Source organism: Hylobates moloch, unplaced genomic scaffold, assembly GCF_009828535.3.
Source record: "Hylobates moloch isolate HMO894 unplaced genomic scaffold, HMol_V3 SCAFFOLD_18, whole genome shotgun sequence".
NCBI lineage: Eukaryota > Metazoa > Chordata > Mammalia > Primates > Hylobatidae > Hylobates > Hylobates moloch.
In genome coordinates, this window is record NW_026652293.1 from 59205391 (window position 1) to 59228559 (window position 23169).

Here is a 23169-nt window from a genome sequence, read left to right on the forward strand (position 1 = left end):
AGAACAGAGTTAAGAGACCAAGATCTGGGTCTAGTGTGTTCTTTGCTATTAGGGTGTCATTGCTTTTGGCTCTCCCAGCAGACATATACACTCACTTATACCTATAGCATAAATATAAAATAAACCATGAATTCATACTGATTTCCCCTATTCCCATCTAATGCCACAGGGTTCACTCTAGTCTTCCCCCTCTTCATAACTGCCTTCTTCAACAGTGAGAAACCTGGCTCACGTTATCCTCAAAAAAAAATTTTTTTTTTGAGACAGTCTCACTCTGTTGCCCAGGCTAGAGTGCAGTGGTGTGATCTCAGCTCACTGCAACCTCTGCCTCCCAGGTTCAATATACTTATTTGCTTCTTTGCTCAGTCCTAGAGTACACAGTAGGAGTTTCAGAACTGCTGCCGGACGTGGTGGCTCATGCCTGTAATCCCAGTACTTTGGGAGGCCGAGGTGGGTGGATCACCTGAGGTCAGGAGTTCAAGACCAGCCTGGCCAACATGTCTCTACTAAAAATATAAAAATTAGCTGGGCATGGTGGTACATGCCTGTAATCATAGCTACTGGGGAGGTTGAGGCAGGAGAATCACTTGAACCTGGGAGGCGGAGGTTGCAGTGAACCGAGATTGCGCCACTGTACTCCAGCCTGGTGGACAAGAGCGAAAATCCGTCTCAAAAAAAAAAAAAAAAAAAAGAGTTTCAGGACTGTTATGCATGCCACCAAGAGAAAAAATTCTACTAACTAGAGTTCAATGTTTAAATTTTGGTTCAGACTAAAGGTATACAGTCAAAATACAAGTTGAGTATCCCTTATCCAAAATGCTTGGGACCAGAAGTGTTTTGGATTTAGGATTTTTTTAAATTTTAGAATATTTGCATTATACTTACTGGTTGAGAATCCCAAATACAAAACTCCAAAATCCGAACTGCTCCAGTGAGCATTTTCTTTGAGTTTCACTTTGGCCCTCAAAAAAATTTGGACTTTGGAGAATTTCAGACTTGGGATGCTCAACCTATGCTATGTTCAAGCTATCTGAATCAGTTTTTATCCCCTTCAGTAAGCTTATGTCACTCCTTTGAAATATAGTTAGGTTCGTTTATTTCTGTTTGCATTTACTTGTATTTGTTGGGGAAACAAACACTCAGAAAAATGTCATTCCTTCTTACTCACCAACTCCTACCCCATTCCCAAATTAGTTTCTAATGTATCCTTTCTGTTTCCTTTTGAAAAATTAAGCTGATACATATATATTGTATTTCCACTTATTTCCTACTCCAAAGGTAATATACTTTGGAATATGTATGTGTATTTTTGAATTTGCCTTTTGCATCTAATAACATACCCTGGAAATCACTCCATATCAGTAAATAGAGAGCTTCCTCTCTTACAGCAGCATAGTATTCAATTGTGTGGATGTACCACAGTCAGTTCCCTATGTGTAGGCATTTGTGTTTATTTCTAATATTTTATAATTACCAACAATGCTTCAATGAATAACTGTATCCTCTAATACTTTTCTAAAATTTAAATTGAAGCATAAATACATAAAAGTACACAAATCGTGAAGTACAGGTTAATGAGTTTTCACAAATCAAACATGCCTGAGAAGTCAGCAACTAGATTAAGAACCAGAATATTACCAATGCCCCAGACCCCCTGATAATGCCTTCTTCTAGTACCACCTCCCTCAGGGTAACCACCATCCGGACTTCTAGCATCAGAGGTTAGCTTTTGAGCTTTATAAAAATGTAAACATACATTATATATTCTCGTGTCTGACTTTATTTATTTATTTATTTTTATTTTTTTTTCTTGAGATGGAGTCTCGCTCTGTTGCCCAGGCTGGAGTGCTGTGGCGCGATCTCGGCTCTCTGCAAGCTCCGCCTCCCAGGTTCACGCCATTCTCCTGCCTCAGCCTCCCGAGTAGCTGGGACTACAGGCACCCGCCACCATGCCCGGCTAATTTTTTTTGTATTTTTAGTAGAGACGGGGTTTCACTGTATTAGCCAGGATGGTCTTGATCTCCTGACCTCGTGATCCGCCCGCCTCGGCCTCCCAAAGTGCTGGGATTACAGGCGTGAGCCACCGCACCCGGCTTGTCTGACTTCATTTGTTCAACCATTGTATTTGTGAGATCCATCCATGGCGCTGAGTTGTAGTTGAGTTCATTCATTCTCATTGCTGGGTAGCATTTCCATTGTGTAATTATACCATGTTTATCAGTCGATTGTAGTACTGATGGGTATTTGGGTAGTTTGTGATTTCTGGCTATAATGAACAGTGATGCTATGAATATTCTAGTATATGTATTTTGGTAAATACATGTTGATGTATCTTTTTGATATATATTGAGAAGTAGAATTGCTTAGTCATGGTGTTCTCTCTGATATGTTCTTATTTTAAAATCTATATTGTAGTTCCATAAGAGCTTTGAGAAGATTAAATCACTTTACTTCATTAGGAAAGGAGCCTATCACAAATGGCCTTGGGTACTACAAAAAGATTGATGAGCAACCCGTTTCTGCATGTACCATCAGCTTTGTTATGTGTCATCCTGGACTGCATAGTCTGCATGTCTTGTGAATAGTTGCTAGTCCAGGGGAGAAAATCTATTTACTAATACAATGCATATTATTATGTGGGTGACTGACAACTATCAGGAAAATAAGCCAACTGTTTAAAAATTTGATATTGCTGGGCGCGGTGACTCACGCCTGTAATCCCAGCACTTTGGGAGTCTCAGGCAGGCGGATCACCTGAGGTTGGGAGTTTGAGACCAGCCTCACCAACATGGAGAAACCCTGTCTCTATTAAAAATACAAAATTAGCTGGGCGTGGTAATGCATGCCTGTAATCCCACCTACTCGGGAGGCTGAGGCAGGAGAATCACTTGAACCCGGGAGGCAGACGTTGCAGTGGGCCGAGATGACACCACTGCACTCCAGCCTGGGCAACAAGGGCGAAACTCCGTCTCAAAAACAAAATAAATAAAAATAAAAAAATCTGATATCACAGCCAGGCACAGTGGCTCACGTCTCTAATCCCAGCACTTTGGGAGGCCGAGGAGGGCGGATCACTTGAGGTCAGGAGTTCGAGACCAGCCTGGCCTATAATATGGTGAAACCCCATCTCTACTAAAAATACAAAAAAATTAGCCAGGCATGGTGGATGATGGTACACAGCTGTAGTCCCAGCTACCCAGGAGGCTGAGGCAGGAGAATCGCTTGAACCTGGGAGGCAGAGGTTCCAGTGAGCCGAGATTGTGCCATTGCACTCCAGCCTGGCAACAGAGTAAGACTCCATCTCAAAAAAAAAAAAGAATCTGATATCACAAATAGAGGTGGCTTTCCTGGAAACACACAACCTCAAAGTATGCAAATGCAGGAGCATTTTAAACTCACCTGAATCATTTTAATTCTTACTCTGTAGTAGGAAACTCAAATTTTGGATGAAACTTTTGAACCACTCTCATATAATCACATGTGAATGAAAATTAAACAAATAACCCTGTTACCTATGTATTTGAAATTCAAGAATTCATAGTTCTAATGCTAATTTAAGGTTTAAAAAAGAAAGCAACAAAATTGTATAGCCAGCATGATCAGAATTGTATGAGAAAAAGCATGTATTGTTTAAAAAAAAAAAAAAAAAAAAAGAAACCAAAAAAGACTAAGGAGAAATAAAGCAAAATTTGGTCTTTGGGGCTGGGCACAGTGGCTCATGCCTATATCTCAGTATTTTGGAAGGCCAAGGTAGGAGGATCGCTTGAGCCCATGAGTTTGAGACCAGCCTGAGCAACATAGCGAGACTTCATCTCTGTAAAAAATAAACTGGGCATATTGTGCACTTGTGGTTCCAGCTACTCGGGAGGCTGAGGTTGGGGGATAGCTTGAGCCTGGGAAGTTGAGGCTGTAGTTCGCCAAGATTGCAAGATTGCACCACTGTACTCCAGCCTAGTCAACAGAGCTAGACCCTGTCTCAAAGGAAAAAAAAATGAAGAAAAAACAACGACAACAACAAAATTTGGTCTCTGGGGTAGTGGAATTAAGAGTAATTAGTTTTCTGGATTTTTCCATATTTTTTTGGAGGGCCTTATCATTTGTATCTTGAACCAAAAAACTCAGAATTGATAGCTTTCTGTGTATAAAGCACTCTTTAACACTGATGCTGGGAGGAGTAAGAAACTTTATATAATACAGTTCTGCAAAAGGACTTCATGAAGATATTGGCTTGGTATGGATTTTCTAAAGTGTGAAAGTAAAAGGATTAAGCTTCAAATACAAATATGGAGGGAAATCTATACATATCACTTACTTCATAGCAATACTGTTGAACTTTATGCAAAACTTTGTTTAGGTCCTTGTTCAGCTGTTCAAGCTCCAGAACAATTGTTGCATATCTCCGCTGAAATTCAATGCTGATGGGCATGGAATATGATTTCTGAGAAGAGAAAAAAATCAGATCTTGGTAAGAGTTTTTTAGCAATGCAATTTCAATGATCTAAAAGGAGATTTGACTTATCTAAAAAGCAAACTAAAGGTCATTAAATTTGTCTGTTTTAATTGTTATAGTTCTTGTCTGTGATAATGGCATTGTTATTTAGGAGACTGTCCTTGTTCACTGGAGCATCATGATGTCTGCCATTTGCTTTTTTGAAAAGGAGATCTTCTATAGAGATAAATTAAACGGAGCAAAATGTTAATTGATAAACGTGTATGCAATGTTCGTTATATTCGTCTTTCAACTTTTTCATGGGATTGTTAGTTGTTAAACCATTATGTCCTCATTTGAAGCATTCTAGTTATTTAAACCCATTGATGCTGTACCTGGAATCAATTCAGTATAGCATAACGGTTTAAGAGCGTGGGTATTAGAATCAGATTATATATGTTCAAATTCCACCTCTATCACCATTTAGCTGTGTGATGTTAAGGAAGTTCTTTAATCTCTCTGTGCCTCATGTTCAACTGCAAAATGGGGATTATAAGACTATCTATCTAGTGGGGTTGTTGCAAAGATTAAATAATACATGCTAGCACAGTGCTTCCCACATAGAAGATGCTCAATGGATATTAACTTTTTATTGTGTCATCATTCCATATATGCTCCTTACCAACAAGTGTTAATGGACTTTGATGCCATTTCCTTCCCTCTCTTCACAGTACTTCCAATAAATTATACTCTCCATTTCATTCCTGCTAAAAATGCTGGCAATGAAACCTCTCTAGTCAAGGAAAATTTAACCACATTTCTTTTTTCAGAGGGTTTCTGAGAAAGCATGTTGTTATGTACTAAGGGAGCAAAATCGCTCCTTCTAATGAGTATAGGTAGGGAAAGAAAACTTTCCTAGACCTAGGGAGGAACTACTTATATAGGTTCCAAATCACAGAATTATAGACTGAGTTAACAGAAACCTCAGAGGTCATCTAGTTAAGCCATACCATTTTACAGAGGAGAAAACTGGGGCCCAGAAAAGTTAAACAACTTAACAGCACACACTATTAATGATGTGCTGATTACTTAATGATGACAACAGATGTACTAAATACAGCTGACTAATGTGCCATACACTAAGAGTGGCTTTGTTGTTGTTTTTGGGATGGCGTCTTGCTATGTTGCCCAGGCTAGACTCAAACTCCTGGCCTGAAGCAATCCTCCTGCCTCAGCCTCCCAAGTAGCTGTGACTATAGCATGTGCCACCACACCCAGCTTGTTCTAAGTTTTTTTTTTTTTGAGACAGGGTTTCACTCCTGTCACCCAGGCTGGAGTGCAACGATGTGATCTCTGCTCACTACAACCTCTGCCTCCTCAGCTCAAGCAATCCTTCTGCCTCAGCCTCTTAAGTAGGTGGGACTACAGGTGCATGCCACCACACCTGGCTAATTTTTGTATTTTTAGTGGAGATGGGGTTTCACCATGTTGGCCAGGCTGGTCTCGAACTCCTGACCTCAAGTGATCCGCCTGCCTTGGCCTCCCTAAGTGCTGGGATTACAGACGTGAGCCACCGCGCCGGACCTGTTTTGTTTTTTAGAGACAGGGTCTCACTCTGTTGCCCAGGCAGGACTGCAGTGGCATGATCATAACTCAGTGCAGCCTCAAACTCCTGGACTCAAGGGATCCTCCTGTCTCAGCCTCCCAAGTAGCTTGGACTACAGGCATGTGCCACTATGCCTGGCTAATGTTCTAAGTGTTTTTAAAGGATTTCATTGAATCCTCACAATAACCCCATGAGAAAGATATTATTGCTTATTGTCTCCATTTTACATATGAGGCCCATGTACCACAGCCAGTAAGTGGTAACCTTGTGGGATCTGAAGCCAGTTTGCATCAGTTAGAATTCTTCTGCTACTATGGATCTGAAGCAGTAAAAGAGAAAGAGGGGAGGGAATGCCACAGTGGGAGTAGGGAAGGGATAATTTCCACATAGGCCTGGAATCATATCCAGGACATCCTACTTTTAGTTTACCATTGGTGCTTCCTGAATTCCTTCCTCTTCGTAAACCTCAGTTTTTGTGAAGTTAAAACCATTGGATCATCCAAAAGATTTTCAATAAGAATGCAGGGATAATGCAGGACATGCTGAATTTAATTTCATTTCCTTGTTGGGAATTGGGGGTTACTGAGGACATAGTGTAACGTAAATTATAACTAAGTATTTGATCAAGCCTCTTCTCGGGGATAAGTGTATACTTTTGCAGACTCAGAACTAGTTAATCAAAATCAAAATCATTAAAAGCTCTGTATCTCTTACAGCAAATTTGAGGGTGTCAAAAGTCTCTATCTTCATCTTTTGTGTTCAACATTTTAATGAATTAAAGATGTACAAAGGGTTTACATATACAGTATACGTCAAAATGTATGAAATTGGGAGATGGCTAATGCATTACAAAATGGGGTGATATAGGCCGGGCGCAGTGGCTCACACCTGTAATCCCAGCACTTTGGGAGGCTGAGGCGGGCAGATCACAAGATCAGGAGATCGAGACCATCCTGGCTAACATGGTGAAACCCCATCTCTACTAAAAACACAAAAAATTAGCCAGGCGTGGTGGCAGGTGCCTGTAGTCCCAGCTACTCGGGAGGCTGAGGCAGGAGAATGGCGTGAAACCGGGAGGCGGAGCTTGCAGTGAGCCGAGATCGCACCACTGCACTCCAGCCTGGGTGAGAGAGACAGACTCTGTCTCAAAAAAAAAAAAAAAAAAGGGGGGGGGGTGATGTAACTAATGAACCATAAAAAAAACTCCAAAACTAAACAGATATATACTTCCCGTTGAAATTATCACCTGGTTATATCTCCAACTTCTAAAAATATTTTTTGAGCCCCCTTTTTTGAAGCTGTTCTCAAAGTCTTTATCTTTTTGAATATCTCCCAATGATGGAAAAAATTTCCCTTATCTTCTTAAACATCTACATAATGAAGGGTTAATGTAGAAGCATAAATGTATAAGAATGACCAAATCAATTTTGAAAGAGAAAGACAAATGGAGGGACTTGTACTGGTAGTTATCAAACAGTATGGTATTGACATGGGAGACAAATACACCAATGGGAGAGAATGGTGGCCAGTCTTTATACTAAATTCCAACACATATGTATATGTATGCCTGGCACATATGCTTGTGTGTGTACGAATATATGTATATTAATGTTTGGAAATTTTGTATATAGTAAAGCTGGCCTTTCAAATCAGTGGGAAAGGATGAACTATTAATAAACTGGAACAATTATCTATTTGAGGAAAAAAGTTAGCTTTCTATACTCAAATCATTCACAAAATTTTAGGATGTACTGAAGGTCTAAATATTTAAAGAAACTATAAAAGTATCATGAGAAGACAGGAGAATATGTTTATGAATAAGAGGTAAAGAAGCTATTTTAAACAAGTTACAAAAACCAGAAAAAGGAACAGGCTGATACAGAGCTGACCCTCAGACAACACAGGTTTGAATGGTGCAGGTCCACTTACATTATTTACATGCAGAATTTTTAAAATTAATTTTTGTAATAGCCCACCAGATCGTATAGACGCAGACTTTTTCAAAAGTTACACCAGTGTGCCTGCTTCTCCTGCCTCTCCTTCCATCTCCTCTACCTCTTCTGCCTCTGCCACCCCTGAGACAGCAAAACCAACCCCTCCACTTCCTCCTCCTCCTCAGCCTACTCAATGTGAAGATGACAAGGATGAAAACCTTTATTATCTACTCCTGCTTAATGAATATGTTTTCTTTACCTTATGATTTTCTTAATAACATTTCCTTTTCTCTAGCTTACTTTATGTAAGGATACAGTATATAATGCATATACATGGTAAGTGTTCATCTACTATTTAGGTTATCAGTAAAGCTCCTGGTCAACAGTAGGCTATTAGTAGTCAAGTTTTAGGGGAATCAAAAGCTGTATGAGGATTTTTGACTGCTGGCAGGGGTTGCACCCCTAACCCCCACGTTGTTTGAGGGTCAACTGTATTTGGCTACATCAAAATTTAAATTTTCTGTACTATGGTAACATGAGAAACAAATAATTTGGTTAGTATAAATAGCCAATTAAAATGCAAAAAGATGCTTAATTCCACTAGTAGCCTTAGAAATACAAAATAAAACAATGAGATTTATATTTCACCTATCAGATTGCTAACAATTTAAAGATCTTCTAACACTAGGATTGAAGAGAGTGATCTATATTTACTGATACTATACAGTGAAAAGCAGAACATTACATAGTATAAAATTTATTTAAAAATGTCTGCCCTTGGCCGGGCATGGTGGCTCAGGCCTGTAATCCCTGCACTTTGGGAGGCCAAGGCGGGCAGATCATTTGAGGTCAGGAGTTCGAGACCAGCCTGGCCAACATGGTGAAACCCCGTCTCTACTAAAAATACACAAAATTAGCTGGGCGTGGTGGTGCGTGTCTGTAATCCCAGCTACTTGGGAGGCTGAGGCAGGAGAATTGCTTGAACCCAGGAGGTGGAGGTTGCAGTAAGCCAAGATTATACCACTGCACTCCAGCGTGGGCAACAGAGCAAGACTCCGTCTCAAAAAAAAAAAAAAGTTCCCTCTTCAAAAAAACCCAATAGTATATATTCTATAGGTATTTATACATTAAAAAACAAATACAAAGAAAGAAAAACACACATCAAACTCAAGAACGGTAATTTTTTAAAGAAAAGTACATTCATTTTACACATACACACATACAATTAAAAATTATTATTATTTTTTGAGATGGAGTCTTGCTCTGTCGCCCAGGCTGGAGTGCAGTGGCACAATCTCGGCTTACTGCAACCTCTACCTCCAAGGTTCAAGTGATTCTCCTGCCTCAGCCTCCCAAATAGCTGGGATTACAGATGCGGGCTACTGTGCCGGGCTAATTTTTGTATTTTTACTAGAGGTAGGGTTTCACCATGTTGGCCAGGCCGATCTCGAACTCCTGGCCTCAAGTGATCCACCCGCCTCAGCCTCCCAAAGTTCTGGGATTACAGGCATGAGCCACCGTGCCTGGCCTAAAAATTACTTTTGGAGGTCAAGGAGGGTAGATCACTTGAGGCCAGGAGTTAAAGACTAGCCTGGTCAACACGGTGAAACCCCATCTCTACCAAAAATATAAAAAATTAGCTGGGCACGGTGGCACATGCCTGTAATCCCAACTACTTGGGAGGCTGAGGCAGGAGAATCGCTTGAACCTGGGAGGCAGAGGTTGCAGTGAGCCGAGATTGTGCCTCTCCACCCAGCTTGGGTGACAAAGCGAGACTCCATCTCAAAAAAAATAAATAAATAAAATAAAAACAAGTCAAAAATATGACATTCAATTAGGCCTGTATGAATAAGGTGAGGCATTTGAGCCATTAGAAATAACTAATACATTCTGATAAAAAACCAGGTATGATCACAAATTAATGAAAGATTTTCTTGTGTGGCTTACAGGTTCATGTTGAAGGCAAACAGTCTGTAAAAATATGAGCTTATAAGGGCCAAGATGGAAAATACCAGATTTAGCAGTTCATGATCAAGGGTATGGATTTATTTGACTAGTCCTCTACAGATATTCATTTAACCATTTATAATCTTTTGCTATTACAACAATGCTGTCATGAACATCCTTGTATGCGCATCTTCGGAATGATACTCTAGAAGTAAAATTTCTGGCCCATCAGTATGGCCAAGCTGCCTTCCAAAAAGACTTCAATTAACTTATATTCCCACCTAGAGTGTATAAACATGCTCACTTCTTCACCCGTTCACTAACGCTTTATTTGAAACATTTACAAATCTGATGGGAAGACTAGTAATATTTAGTCTGAATAAGAATAGAAGATGGTAGAAATGTAGGTTGTCTTCAAATAATTTACTTTTTTCTTTTGTTTTACATGCACAGATTGTGTAATGATCAAGTCAGAATATTTGGGTATTACCTTGAGAAACAAGGGACCTTGCAATGTACCTTAATACTATTAACAATAAAGTTGGAGATATAACCAGATGATAATTTTGAAGGGGAGTATATATCTGTATATCCATTTTGTTTTAGAGTTTTTTCATGGTCCATTAGTCACATCACTCTATTTTGTAACATGTTAGCTATCTCTCAACTCTGTACTTTTTTTTTTTTTTTTGTGAGATGGAATCTCACTCTGTCACCCAGGCTGGAGTGCAGTGGCATGATCTCAGCTCACTGCAACCTCCGCCTCCTGGGTTCAAGTGATTCTTCTGCTTCAGCCTCCCAAGTAGCTAGGATTACAGGCATGTGCCACCACGCCTCGCTAATTTTTGTATTTTTAGTAGAGACGGGGTTTCCCCATGTTGGCCAGGCTGGTCTCGAACTCCTAACCTCAAGTGATCTGCTCACCTCAGCCTCCCAAAGTGCTGGGATTACAGGCATGAGCCACCATGCCCAGCTATTTTGTACATTTTTATGTATACTGTATATGAAAACCCTTTGTACATTTTTAAGCGATTCATTAAAATACTGAACACAAAAGATGGAGAGACTCTAACACCTTCGAAAAAAATTCTCTGTAGGAGATACTGAGTATTTAATAATTTTGATTTTAACTAGTTCTGAGTCTGCAAAAGTATACATGTATCCCTAGGAAGAGGCTTGATCAAATGCTTAGTTATAATTTATGTTACCCTATGTCTTCGGTAACCCCCAATTCCCATTTGAAAAGATAATCCCAATCTGAAAGGCAAATACCTCATATTCTTACTCATGTGGGAGCTAAAAAAAACATGAATTCATGGAGATGGAGAGTAGAATGATAGATAACAGAGGCTGGGAGGGGTAGTATTACCCAAAATACTCTGACTTGATCATTACACAATCTATGTATGTAAATACTTAAGGTAATACCATTATTATCTCTATATGACTAAAATATTTAAAAGCCTCTCTATTTTGAAATATATATTTTTGCTAACTATAGTCACTCTGGTCTGCTATCAAACATTAGAACTTACTTATTCTGTTTGAACCCATTCAACAACCTCTCTTCATTTCCTCCTCACACCCTCTGGTTTCTATCACTCTACTCTCCATCCCCATGAGTTCAGGTTTTTTTTTTTTTTTTTAGCTCCCACATGAGTAAGAATATGAGGTATTTGTCTTTCTTTACCTGGGTTATTGCACTTAAAATAATGACCTCCAGTTTCATCCAGGTTGCTGCAAATGACAGGATTTCATTATTTCTTATGGTGGAATAGTATTCTATTTCTTTATCCATTTATCCATTGATAGACACTTAGGCTGATTGCCTATCTTTGCTATTGTAAATAGTGCTATTATAAACATGTGAACACAGGCATCCCTTTGATATACCGATTTTGTTTTCCTTTGGATTGACACCCAGTAGTGGGACTGCTGGATCATATGGTGGTTCTGTTTTTAGTTGTTTGAGAAATCTCCATATGTTGTACATAGTGGATGTACTAATTTGCATTCCCACCAACAGTGTATAAGAGGTCCCTTTCCTCCACATCCTTGCCAGCATCTGTTATTTTTTGCCTTTTTAATAACAGCCATCCTAACTGGGGTAGGATGATATCTCATGGTGGCTTTGATTTGCATTTTCCTGATGATGAGTGATGTTGAGCATTTTTTCATATACTTGTTGGCTATCTGTATGTCTTCTTTTGAGAACTGTCTATTCATGTCCTTTGCTCACTTTTTAATGGAATTACTATTACTTTTATTGTTGAGTTATTTTACTTGTATATTCTGGATATCAGTCCCTTGTTGCATGAATAGTTTATAAATACTTTCAGGCCGGGCGTGGTGGTTCACGCCTGTAATCCCAGCACTTTGAGAGGCCAAGGCGGGCGGATCAGGAGGTCAGGAGATCAAGACCATCCTGGCTAACATAGTAGAACCGCGTCTCTACTAAAAATACAAAAAATTAGCCGGGTGCGGTGGCGGGCGCCTGTAGTCCCAGCTACTCAGGAGGCTGAGGCAGGAGAATGGCGTGAACCCGGGAGGCGGAGCTTGCAGTGAGCCGAGACAGCGCCACTGCACTCCAGCTTGGGCGCAAGAGCGAGACTCCACCTCAAAAAAAAAAAATACTTTCTCCCATTCAACTGGCTGTCTCTTCACTCTGTTTTCTTTAATGTGCAGATTTTTTAGTTTGAAATACAACCATTTGTCTATTTTTATTTTAGTTGACAGTGCTTTTGAGGTCTTAGTCCTAAAATCTTTGCCTGAACCAATGTCCTGAAGGGTTTTCCTTATGTTCTCTTCTATTATGTTTATAGCTTCAGATCTTTTGTTTAAGCCTTTAATCCATCTTGAGTTTTGCATATGATGAGATAGGGATCCAGTTTCATTCTTCTTCATATGGATTTTTTTTTTTTTTTTTTTGAGACGGAGTCTTGCTCTGTCGCCCAGGCTGGAGCGCAGTGGCGCAATCTCGGTTCACTGCAAGCTCCGCCTCCCGGGTTCACGCCATTCTCCTGCCTCAGCCTCTCCGAGTAGCTGGGACTACAGGCACCCGCCACCATGCCCAGCTAATTTTTTGTATTTTTTAGTAGAGATGGGGTTTCACCGTGGTCTCGATCTCCTGACCTCGTGATCCGCCCGCCTCGGCCTCCCAAAGTGCTGGGATTACAAGCGTGAGCCATGGTGCCCGGCCCTTCATATGGATTTCTAATTTTCCCAGCACCATTTATTGAAGAGGGTGTCTTTTTCTCAGCATATGTATGTTCTTGGCACCTCTGTCAAAAATCAGTTGGCTAAACATAAGTAGATTTCTGTGTTCTCTACTCTCTTCCGTTGGCCTATGTGTCTATTTTCATACCAATATCATGCTGTTTTGGTTACTATAACCTTGTAATATAATTTGAAGTCAGACAGTGTGATGTTTCTGGATTTGTTCTTTTTGCTCAGAATTGATTTGGCTAATCTGGCTCTTGTTTCAATATGAATTTTAGGATTGTTTTTTCTATTTCTGAAAAAATAACATTGGTATTTTGATAGGGATTTCATGGAATCTGTATATTGCTTTGGGCACTATGGTCATTTTAATGATAGTCTTCCAATCCGTGAGCATGAGAAGTCTTTCCATTTATTTGTGTTATGGTCATTTTAATGATATTAATTCTTCCAATCTGTGACCTTGAGATGTCTTTCCATTTGTTTGTGTCCTCTTCAATTTATTTCATCAGTGCATTTCCTTGTAAAGATCTTTCACCTCCTTGGTTAAACAGATTCCTAAGTATTTCATTTTCTGGCCGGGAGCGGTGGCTCACGCCTGTAATCCCAGCACTTCAGGAGGCTGAGGTGGGCCGATCACCTGAGGTCAAGAGTTTGAGACTTGCCTGACCAACATCGAGAAACCCCGTTTCTAGTAAAAATACAAAAATTAGCCAGGCATGGTGGCGCATACCTGTAATCATAGCTACTCGGGAGGCTGAGGCAGGAGAATCGCTTAAACCCAGGAGGCAGAGGTTGCAGTGAGCGGAGATCATGCCATTGCACTCCAGCAGCCTGGGCAACAAAAATGAAACTCTGTCTCAAAAAAAAAAAAATTTCTTTGTAGCTACTGTAAATGAGATTACCGTCTTGATATTTTGGCTACTTCGTTATTGGTGTGTAGAAAATGCTACTGATTTTTGTATGTTGATTTTTGTATCCAGCAACTTTACTGAATTTGCTTATCAGCTCTAAGACTTTTTTGGTGCAGTCTTATGGTTTTACAAAATATAAGATCATGTCATCTGCAAAGAGGGACAATTTGACTTCCTCTTTTCCAATTTCAATGGCTTTTCTTTCTTTCCTTTGCCTGATTGCTCTGGCTATGACTTCCATTAGTTTGTTGAATAAGAGTGGTAAAAGTAGGTTCCAGTTCTTAGAGGAAAGGCTTTCAACTTTTCCCCATTCAGTATGATGTTAGCTATGGGTTTGTTATCTATGGCTTTTATTATTTTGGGGTATGTTCCTTCTATGCCTAGTTTGCTGACAGTTTTTTGTTTTTTTTTTTTTAACATAAAGGGATGTTAGATTTTATCAAATGCTTTTTCTGCATCTATTGGGATAATCACGTGGTTTTTGTCCTTCATTCTGTTGATGTGATGTACATGTTTATTGATTTACTTATGTTAAATCATCCTTGGATCCGTAGTATAGATCCCTCTTGATAGTGGTGTACTATCTTTGTTATGTGCTGTTGAATTCAGTTTGCTAGTATTTTCTTAAGGATTTTTGAGTCTATGTTCATGAGTGACAATGGACTAGTTTTTTTAGCTGTGTCTGTATCTGGTTTTCGTATCAGGTAATGCTGGCCTTGTAGAATGAGTTGGGGAGAATTCTCTCCTCTCCTCTCCAATATTTTGGAATAGCTTAAGGATGACTGGTATTAGTTCTTTATATATCTGGTAGAATTTGGCCTGAATCCATGTGGTCCTGGGCTTTTCTTTGTTGGGGGGGCTATTTTTATTACTGCCTCAATCTCACAAATTGTTAGTGGTCTGTTGAGGTTTTCTGTTTCCTTTTGATTTAATCTTGATAGCCTGTTTGTGTCCAGGACTTTATCCATTCTCTCTAGGTTTTCCAGTTTGTTAGCATATAGTTGTTCATAACAGTCTCTGATGATATTCGGTCTCTCAGTAGTACCAGTTGCAATGTCTTTTTTTCATTTCTGATTTGATTTAGTTCTTTTCTTGGCTAGTATAGTTAGTAGTTTATAAATTTTATTTTTTCAAAGAACCAACTTTTAATTGATCCTCTGTATTATTTTGTTTAGTCTCTATTTTGTTTAGTCCTGCTCTGATCTTTATTGTTTTTCCTTCTGATAATTTTGGGTTTGGCTTGTTCTTGCTTTTCTAGTTCCCTGAGGTGCATTGTTAGATTGTCTACTGGAAATTTCTACTTTTTGGATATAGGCATTTATTGCTATAAACTTCCCTCTGAGTATTGATTTTGCTGTATTCCACAGGTATTAGTATGTTGTATTACCATTTTAAGATTTAAAAAAAAATTTCCATCATAATTTCTTCATGACTTAATGGTTGTTCAGGAGCATGTTGCTTAACTTCCACGTATTTGTATAGTTTCCAAAGTTCCTCTCAGTATTGTTTTCTAGTTTTATTCTATAGTGGTCTCAGAAGACACTGGATATGATTTTGATTTTTTAAAAATTTGTTGAGATTTGTTTTGTGCCTTAACATAGGGTCTATCCTGGAGAATATTCCATGTGCTGAGAAGAATGTGTACTCTATAGTTGTTGGATAAAATGTTCTGTAAATGCCTGTTAGATCCATATGGTCTAAAGTCCAGTTTAAATCCAAAATTTTTTTTTTTTTTTTTTTGAGACAGAGTCTTGCTCTGTCACCCAGGCTGGAATGTAGTGGCGCGATCTTGGCTCACTGCAATCTCTGCCTCCTGGGTTCAAGTGATTCTCCTGCCTCAGCCTCCTGAGCAGGTGGGACTACAGGCATGCGCCACCATGCCCAGCTAATTTTTTTTTGTATTTTTAGTAGAGACAGGGTTTCACCATATTGGCCAGGCTAGTCTCGAACTCCTGACCTCATGATCTAACCACCTTGGCCTCCCAAAGTGCTGGGATTACAGGCGTGAGCCACCGCTCCTGGTCAAAATCCAGTATTTCTCATTAATTTTCTGTCTAGATGATCTGTTTAATGCTGAGTAGGGTGCTGAAGTTCCCCACTATTATTGCACTGGAGTCTTTTATTAGTAGTATTATTTTCTCTTTCCCCATCATGAAATAGCTCTCTTTTTAGATCTAGTAATATGTGCTCTGTGAATCTGGGTGCTACAATGTTGGGTGCACATATATTTAGAATTGTTATATACTCTGGCTGGATTGATCCCTTTATCATTGTTATATAATGACCTTATATTTTAAAAAAAACTGTTATTGGCTGGGCGTGGTGGCGGGTGCCTGTAGTCCCAGCTACTCGGAGAGGCTGAGGCAGGAGAATGGCGTGAACCCGGGAGGCGGAGAGCTTGCAGTGAGCTGAGATCGCGCCACTGCACTCCAGCCTGGGTGAAAGAGCGAGACTCCGTCTCAAAAAAAAAAAAAAACAAAAAAAAAACTGTTATTGACTTAAAGTTTGTTTTATCTGATATTAAGTGTAGCTACTCCTGCTCACTTCTGGTTTCCATTTACATGGAATATCTTTTTTCATCCCTTTACTTTCAATCTATATGTATCTATACAGATAAAGTGCATTTCTTATAAGCAGCATATACTTGGGTCATGTTTGTTTTGAATACATTCAGCCAGTCTATATAAGTAGAGAATTAAATCCATTTACATTTAAGGTTATTGATTTGTGTGTTTTTGTTCCTATCATATTGTTGTTTGCTGGTTGTTTTATATATTCTTTATTTCTTCTCTTATTGTCATTTTGGTTTGGTTGTTTTCTGTAGTGGTACCATTTGAGTACTTTCTCTACCTCATTTGTGTGCTTGCTTTACCAGTGTTTTATATTTCCATGTGTTTTCATGATGGTAAACACTTCCAGGTTTAGGATGCTCTTGAGCATTTCTTGTACGGTCAGTCTAGTGGTGATGAATTCCCTCAGCATTTGCTTGTCTGGGAAAGGCGTTACTTCTCCTTCATTTAAGAAGCATTAGTTTCTTTCAGCACTCTAAATATATCATCCCATTCTCTCCAGGCCTGTAAGGTTTCTGCTGAGTAATCTACTCTTAGTCTGACGGGGATTCTTTATAGGTAACTAGATGCTTTTATCTTGCTATTTTTGGAATTCCCTCGTCTCTGACTTTAGTCAGTGTGACTATAATGTGATGTGAAGAAGTCCTTTTTGATTGTATCTATTTGGGGATCTCAGAGCTTCCTGTATCTGGATGTGTAAATCTATTGCTAGACTTGGGACGTTTTCATCTATTATTTCATTAAATAGGTTTCCTAATCCTCTTGTTCTCTCTTCACCTTCTGGGACCCTAATAATTTGAATATTTGGTCACTTTATGGTGTCCCATATGTCATGAAGGTTTTGTTCACTTATTTGTTCTTTTTTTCCTTTAGCCTGAATAGCTTATTTCAAAAGACCTGTCTTCAAGTTCTGAGATTCTTTTTTCTGCTGGATCTAGTCTCTTGTTCAAGCTTTTTTTTTTTTTTTTTTTTTTTTGAGACGGAGTCTCGCTCTGTCGCCAGGCTGGAGTGCAGTGGTGCGATCTCTGCTCACTGCAACCTCTGCCTCCCGGGTTCAAGTGATTCTCCTGCCTCAGCCTCCCGAGCAGCTGGGACTACAGGTGCATGCCACCATGCCCAGCTAATTTTTGTATTTTTTAAATAGAGATGGGGTTTCATCATGTTGACTAGGATGGTCTCAATCTCTTGACCTCGTGATCTGCCCACCTCGGCCTCTCAAAATGTTGGGATTACAGGCGTGAGCCACCGCACCTGGCGAAGCTTTCTAATATATTTTGTATTTCATTCAATGAACACTTCAGTTCCAGAATTTGGTTCTTAAAAAGTGTATCTTTATGGTGAATTTATCATTCACATCCTGAACTATTTTCTAGTTTCTTTGTATTGTTTTTCAGAATTCTCTTCTCTCTCACTGAGCTTCTTTAGAATCAGTAATTTGAATTTTTTCCAGGATTTCAAGAATGTCTTTTTGATTGGAATCTGTTGCTGGAGAATTATTGTGTTCCTTTGGAGGTGTCATATTTCCTTGTTTTTAAATGTTTCTTGTCCTTAAGTTGATATCTGTGCATCTGGGTATAATAGTTACTTCTTCCAAGTTTTTTGATTTTTTCTTTTTCTTTTAGAGTTGGAATCTATCTCTATTACCGAGGCTGGAGTGCATGGGCACAATCACAGCTCACTGCAGCCCAAACTCCTGGGCTTGAGTGATCCTCCCACCTCAGCCTCCCAAGTAGCTAGGACTACAGGCATGCACCACCGTCCTTGGCTAATTTTTAAAAAATCATTTTTATGGGCCAGGCACGGTGGTTCGCAACTGTAATCCCAGCATTTTGGGAGGCTGAGGCGGATGAATTGCCTGAAGTTGGGAGTTCGAGACCTGCCTCACCAACATGGAGAAACCCTGTCTCTACTAAAAAAATACAAAATTAGCCAGGAGTGGTGGTGCATGCCTGTAATCCCAGCTACTTGGGAGGCTGAGGCAGGAGAATTGCTTGAACCCGGGAGGCAGAGGTTGCGGTGAGCCAAGATCATGCCATTGCACTCCAGCCTAGGCAAGAAGAGTGAAACTCTGTCTCAAAAGAAAAAAAAATCATTTTTATAGAGACGGGGTCTCACTGTGTTACTTAGGCCGGTATTAAACTCTTGGCCTCAGGCAATCCTCCTGCCTTGGCCTCCCAAACTGCTGGGATTACAGGCATGAGCCACTGCACCTGGCTGAAATTGCTTTTGTAGGGGAGGACTTCTTCCTGAATATGTATCTATGGTATTGGTTGGGTGGGATACTTTGACTTGATTTTGGATGCATGCAGCAGTGTAGTCTTTGTATTTCTTTGACTGTAAACAGCATTAATGGTATCTATGGTTTCCTCAGTAGCTCAGGGTAGAGTTATTTGTGGACGCTCTGGTGAAGTTTTGCTGAGGACTGGGATGCCAGGTAGGTCGGCCTTTGGGCCCCAGTGGTGGCAGTGGTGGGCTAAGCATGCCTGTCCTTGGATTCCAAGGTGGCGTATGCTGGCACTAATGTTAACAGGTCCAGGCACACCAATTCTTGTGGTTCCAGGTGGCTTACTTGGATGTTGGTAAGGTAGTAGCAGCAGTGGGCTGAGTGGGTGGGCAGAATTTTGGGCCCTGAGGCAGCCAGTGTCACATGAACAGTGACAATGACAGTGGCAAGATGATCTAGGTCCCCAAGGATCCAGTATGTGCTGGTGTTGGCAGTGGCTGTGATGGGCTGGATGGGCCAGTCTCCAGGTGTGCAGGTGGCATATACAGCTAGGTGCCAGCTGTGGTGGTACCGGCTGGGGGGTAGGCCCAAACTCAGGCCCCTGGGAGGAGTGTTCAGGTACAAGTGGTGGTATACTGGGCCGGGCAATAGCCTGGCTGCTGGACTGTGTACTCTGGCACAAGGGGCAGGGGGACCAAAGCTGGGCCGAGCAGACTTGTTCTCAGGCTCCCTGATGGTAAGGGCAGGTGCAACCAGTGGCAGGCAGCGGTGGGGCAATCCCTCAGGCCACCAGTGGAATGCTTGGGTGGGGAGCTGCCCTGCCACACTAGGGAGGGTGGCACTGCCTTCAATGGTGCGCAGCCTAGGCCAGGGGGTGCAGAACATGCATGCCGCTTGCACCTCAGCCCCTGCTGCCATAGCCAGTGACTCACTTGTGCTTCAGCCCCTGGTGCAGTAGCCCATGGTCAAATGCACCTAAACCCTGGGGGTAGCAGCCATACTTCTCTTGCATCTCAGCTCTGGTGCCACTAGGTTCTGGGACAGTGCACAGTCTGTTGGGGCTGGGCTCTAAAATGGCACCTTGTTGTAGCTGCTTAGGTCTCAGGGAGCATGTGAGATGCAGTGCAAGCTTCCTCTCTGGAGCAGTGCTGTTGCACAAGATCCCGACAGCTCTGTGTTAGTTGCAGGACCCATGAGAGTCAAGGGGCTCTCTTCTGGCTAGGATTGCAGGAGCTGACAGCGGGAATGAGGACTTCTGAGGGTCTCTCATTTACCCTTTCCCTGTACTGGGGAGTCTCTCTTGGCTCTCAGACTGCTAGGCTGTCTCACTCTCTTCTTCCTTGCTTTAAATATTTCCTGTCACTTTTCTGTTGAATTCCAGTATTCTCTTTTGGATGATCTATTTGAAGTGTGATTATCTACTTACTATTTTGCTTCTTAGTGGAGGAGTTGAGTACAAAAATGCCTATAGTCAGTCATCTTGAAACCTCCCATCGTATTCTCCAAATATCTTGATAGTTACCACACAGAAGATGTAGCAGACTTATTCTGCTACATGTTATTGTTTCTGAGAGTAAAAGTAGGATTAATGAAGGAAAGCTACTGAGTCAACATTAAGAGTAAACAGTGAGTTAGGTCACTTTCTTCTTCAGCTTTGGGAAATTTTCTTGTATCATTGTTTTGATAACTCCTCTCCCATTTTCTCTGCTCCATTTCTGGGCACCCTATTGGCTGAATGTTGGACAGTTGAATTGGTACTCTCTGTTTCTTAATTTTTCTCTCAGATTTTCCATCTCTGGCTTTCAATCGTATGTTCTGAGACAGCTCAACCTTTTCTTCTTAATCTTCTCTCGAACATAATTTTAATTTTTTTGGAATACAAAATAAATTTGCATGGTTTAAAATTCAAAAGTTAGGTCTCCCCCTAATGCCACTTATTCTCTTCTCTTTAGAAGTAATCAATATTACCCATTTCTTAAGCATCTTTCCAGAGACAGTCTATTTACACACAACAAAAAAGGCATATATTTCCTCCTGAATCCACCCTTCTTTTTCCAAACAAATGGGAATATATCATAAACATGTTCAGCACTTTTATCTTCTCACTTGAAATCTTGGTTTGTTCAAGTGAGCTCCCCTATTACAGAGTGTTACACTGTATAAATATATTACACATTTAACCAGTTCCTTATTATTATTTTTAAAATTTATTTTAAAAAATATTCTGTTTTTTTGAGACAGAGTCTCGCTTTGTCACCCAAGCTGAAGTGCAGTGGCATGATCTTGGCTCACTGCAACCTCTGCCTCCCAGGTTCCAGCTTGGCTCACTGCAACCTCTGCCTCCCGGGTTCAAGCAATTCTCCTGCCTCAGCCTCCTGAGTAGCTGGGGTTACAGGTGCGTGCCACCACGCCTGGCTAATTTTTGTATTTTTAGTAGAGACGGGGTTTCACCATGTTGGCCAGGCTGGTCTTGAATGCCTGACCTTGTGACCCACCCACCTCAGCCTCCCAAAGCTGGGATTACATGCGTAAGCCACAGCACCCAGCCAAAAAAATATTATTATTATTGTTTTTAGAGATAGGATCTTGCTCTATTGCTCAAGCTGGAGTGCAGTGGTATGATCATAGCTCACTGCAGCCTCAAACTCTGGCAATCCTCCTGCTTCGGTCTCCTGAGTAGCTGGGACTACAGGCATCCAGAACTGTGCTTGGCTAACTTCCTAAACATTTTTGTAGAGACAGGGTCTCACTATGTTGCCCAGGCTGGTCTTGAACTCCTGGCCCCAGGCAATCTTCCTACCTTAATCTCCCAAACTAGCTACTTCTTGATGAACATTCAGGTTGTTTCTAACCTTCAGATCTTGCAAACATGCTGCAATGAACATGCAGTCATTTTGGACAAAGGCAAACATAAGTGTAGACGTTTCCAGGAGTGCAACTGCTAAATCAAAGGACTTGAGCATTTTAAATCTTCATAGGTATTGCCCAAGCACCTGTAGAGGCCAGAGGGACCTCCCCTTTACCCTCCGAAGGCTCACTGAAAATCACTGACAAAAGAGAGATTAATAGGAAAAAAGGCATACACATTTATTTGGTTATAATTTTATGTGACGCCAGAGTCTTCAGAATGAAGAATACAAAATAAACTGTCATTTTTTGTGCTTAGGTTCACAAAGCATATGGACAGTGGTATAGAAATATGATTGGACACAGGAGGCTGAGGCATAAGAATTGCTTGAGCCCAGGAGGCGGAGGTTGCAGTGAGCCAAGGTTGCACCACTGCACTCCAGCCTAGGCAACAGAGTAAGACTCTTGTCTCCAAAAAAAAAAGAGAGAAAACAAAAAAGAAATATGTTTGGACAAACAGGGTATGATCTAATGCTAACAGACAAAGTAGGGAAATCCAGTAAGGCCTGTCTAGATTTCTCTTGGCCTGTCTCTGCAGCAATCCTTTCTACGGGTATGAGGCAGAATCCTGTCTGGAATGGGGGTCTTATGACCTATAGTCAAAGTAGGTCAAATCATTTCTTTATGACTAATTTTTACACAGAAAGGTGACGGGCAAGCTGGAGTAATATTCTCAGGTTTTATATAAGGCTGGCTTCTGGGAAAAGGAGTTCTGGTTTCTATGACCTGCTCTGGGGAAGAGGGATTCTGGTTTCTATGGTTAGCCTCAGAAGAAAATGAGAGATCAAAGATAGGTGGGCAGAAAAAGGTCAGAGAGAGCTGCTTCTGAGGCCTTCATTTTGGGGTATCATTTTCTGAGACCCTGTACACCCTTCATAAAAGATGTACTAATTTATGTGTAAGAATGCCTACTTGTCCATATCCTCACCAATACAGTGTTTTGTCAAAGTTTCTTAGTTCTGCCAGTCACATACTCGTCATTTTTTTTTTTTCCCCCAAGAAATAGGATCTCACTGTCACCCAGACTGGAGTTCAGTGGTACCATCCTAGCTCACCACGGCCTCAAACTTCTGGGCTCTAGCAATCCTCCCCCATCAGTCTCCTGAGTAGCTGGAACTATACCATGCCTGGCTAATTTTTCTAAAAAACAATTTTTTTTTTTTTTGAGACTCAGTCTTGCTCTGTTGCCCAGGCTGGAGTGCAGTGGTGTGGTCTTGGCTCTCACTGCAACCTCTGCTTCCTGGGTTCAAGTGATTCTCCTGCCTCAGCCTCCTGCGTAGCTGGGATTATAGGCGTGTGCCATCACGCCTGGCTAATTTTTGTATTTTTAGTAGAAACGGGGTTTGGCTATGTTGGCCAGGCTAGTCTCAAACTCCTGGCCTCAAGCAATCCAATGACATGAGCCATTATACCCAGTCC

The 23169-nt window shown here is 40.8% G+C and overlaps 1 protein-coding gene across 1 annotated transcript in view; it reads right to left on the reverse strand.

The window, feature by feature from the left end:
* The window catches only part of LIN9 (lin-9 DREAM MuvB core complex component), a 92797-nt gene that overhangs the window by 5183 nt on the left and 64445 nt on the right, over positions 1 to 23169 (reverse strand). The window contains exon 11 of the mRNA XM_032137023.2: positions 4313 to 4438. Within this exon, the coding sequence (XP_031992914.1) occupies positions 4313 to 4438 (126 nt within the window). The remainder of the gene's footprint in view (positions 1 to 4312; positions 4439 to 23169) is intronic.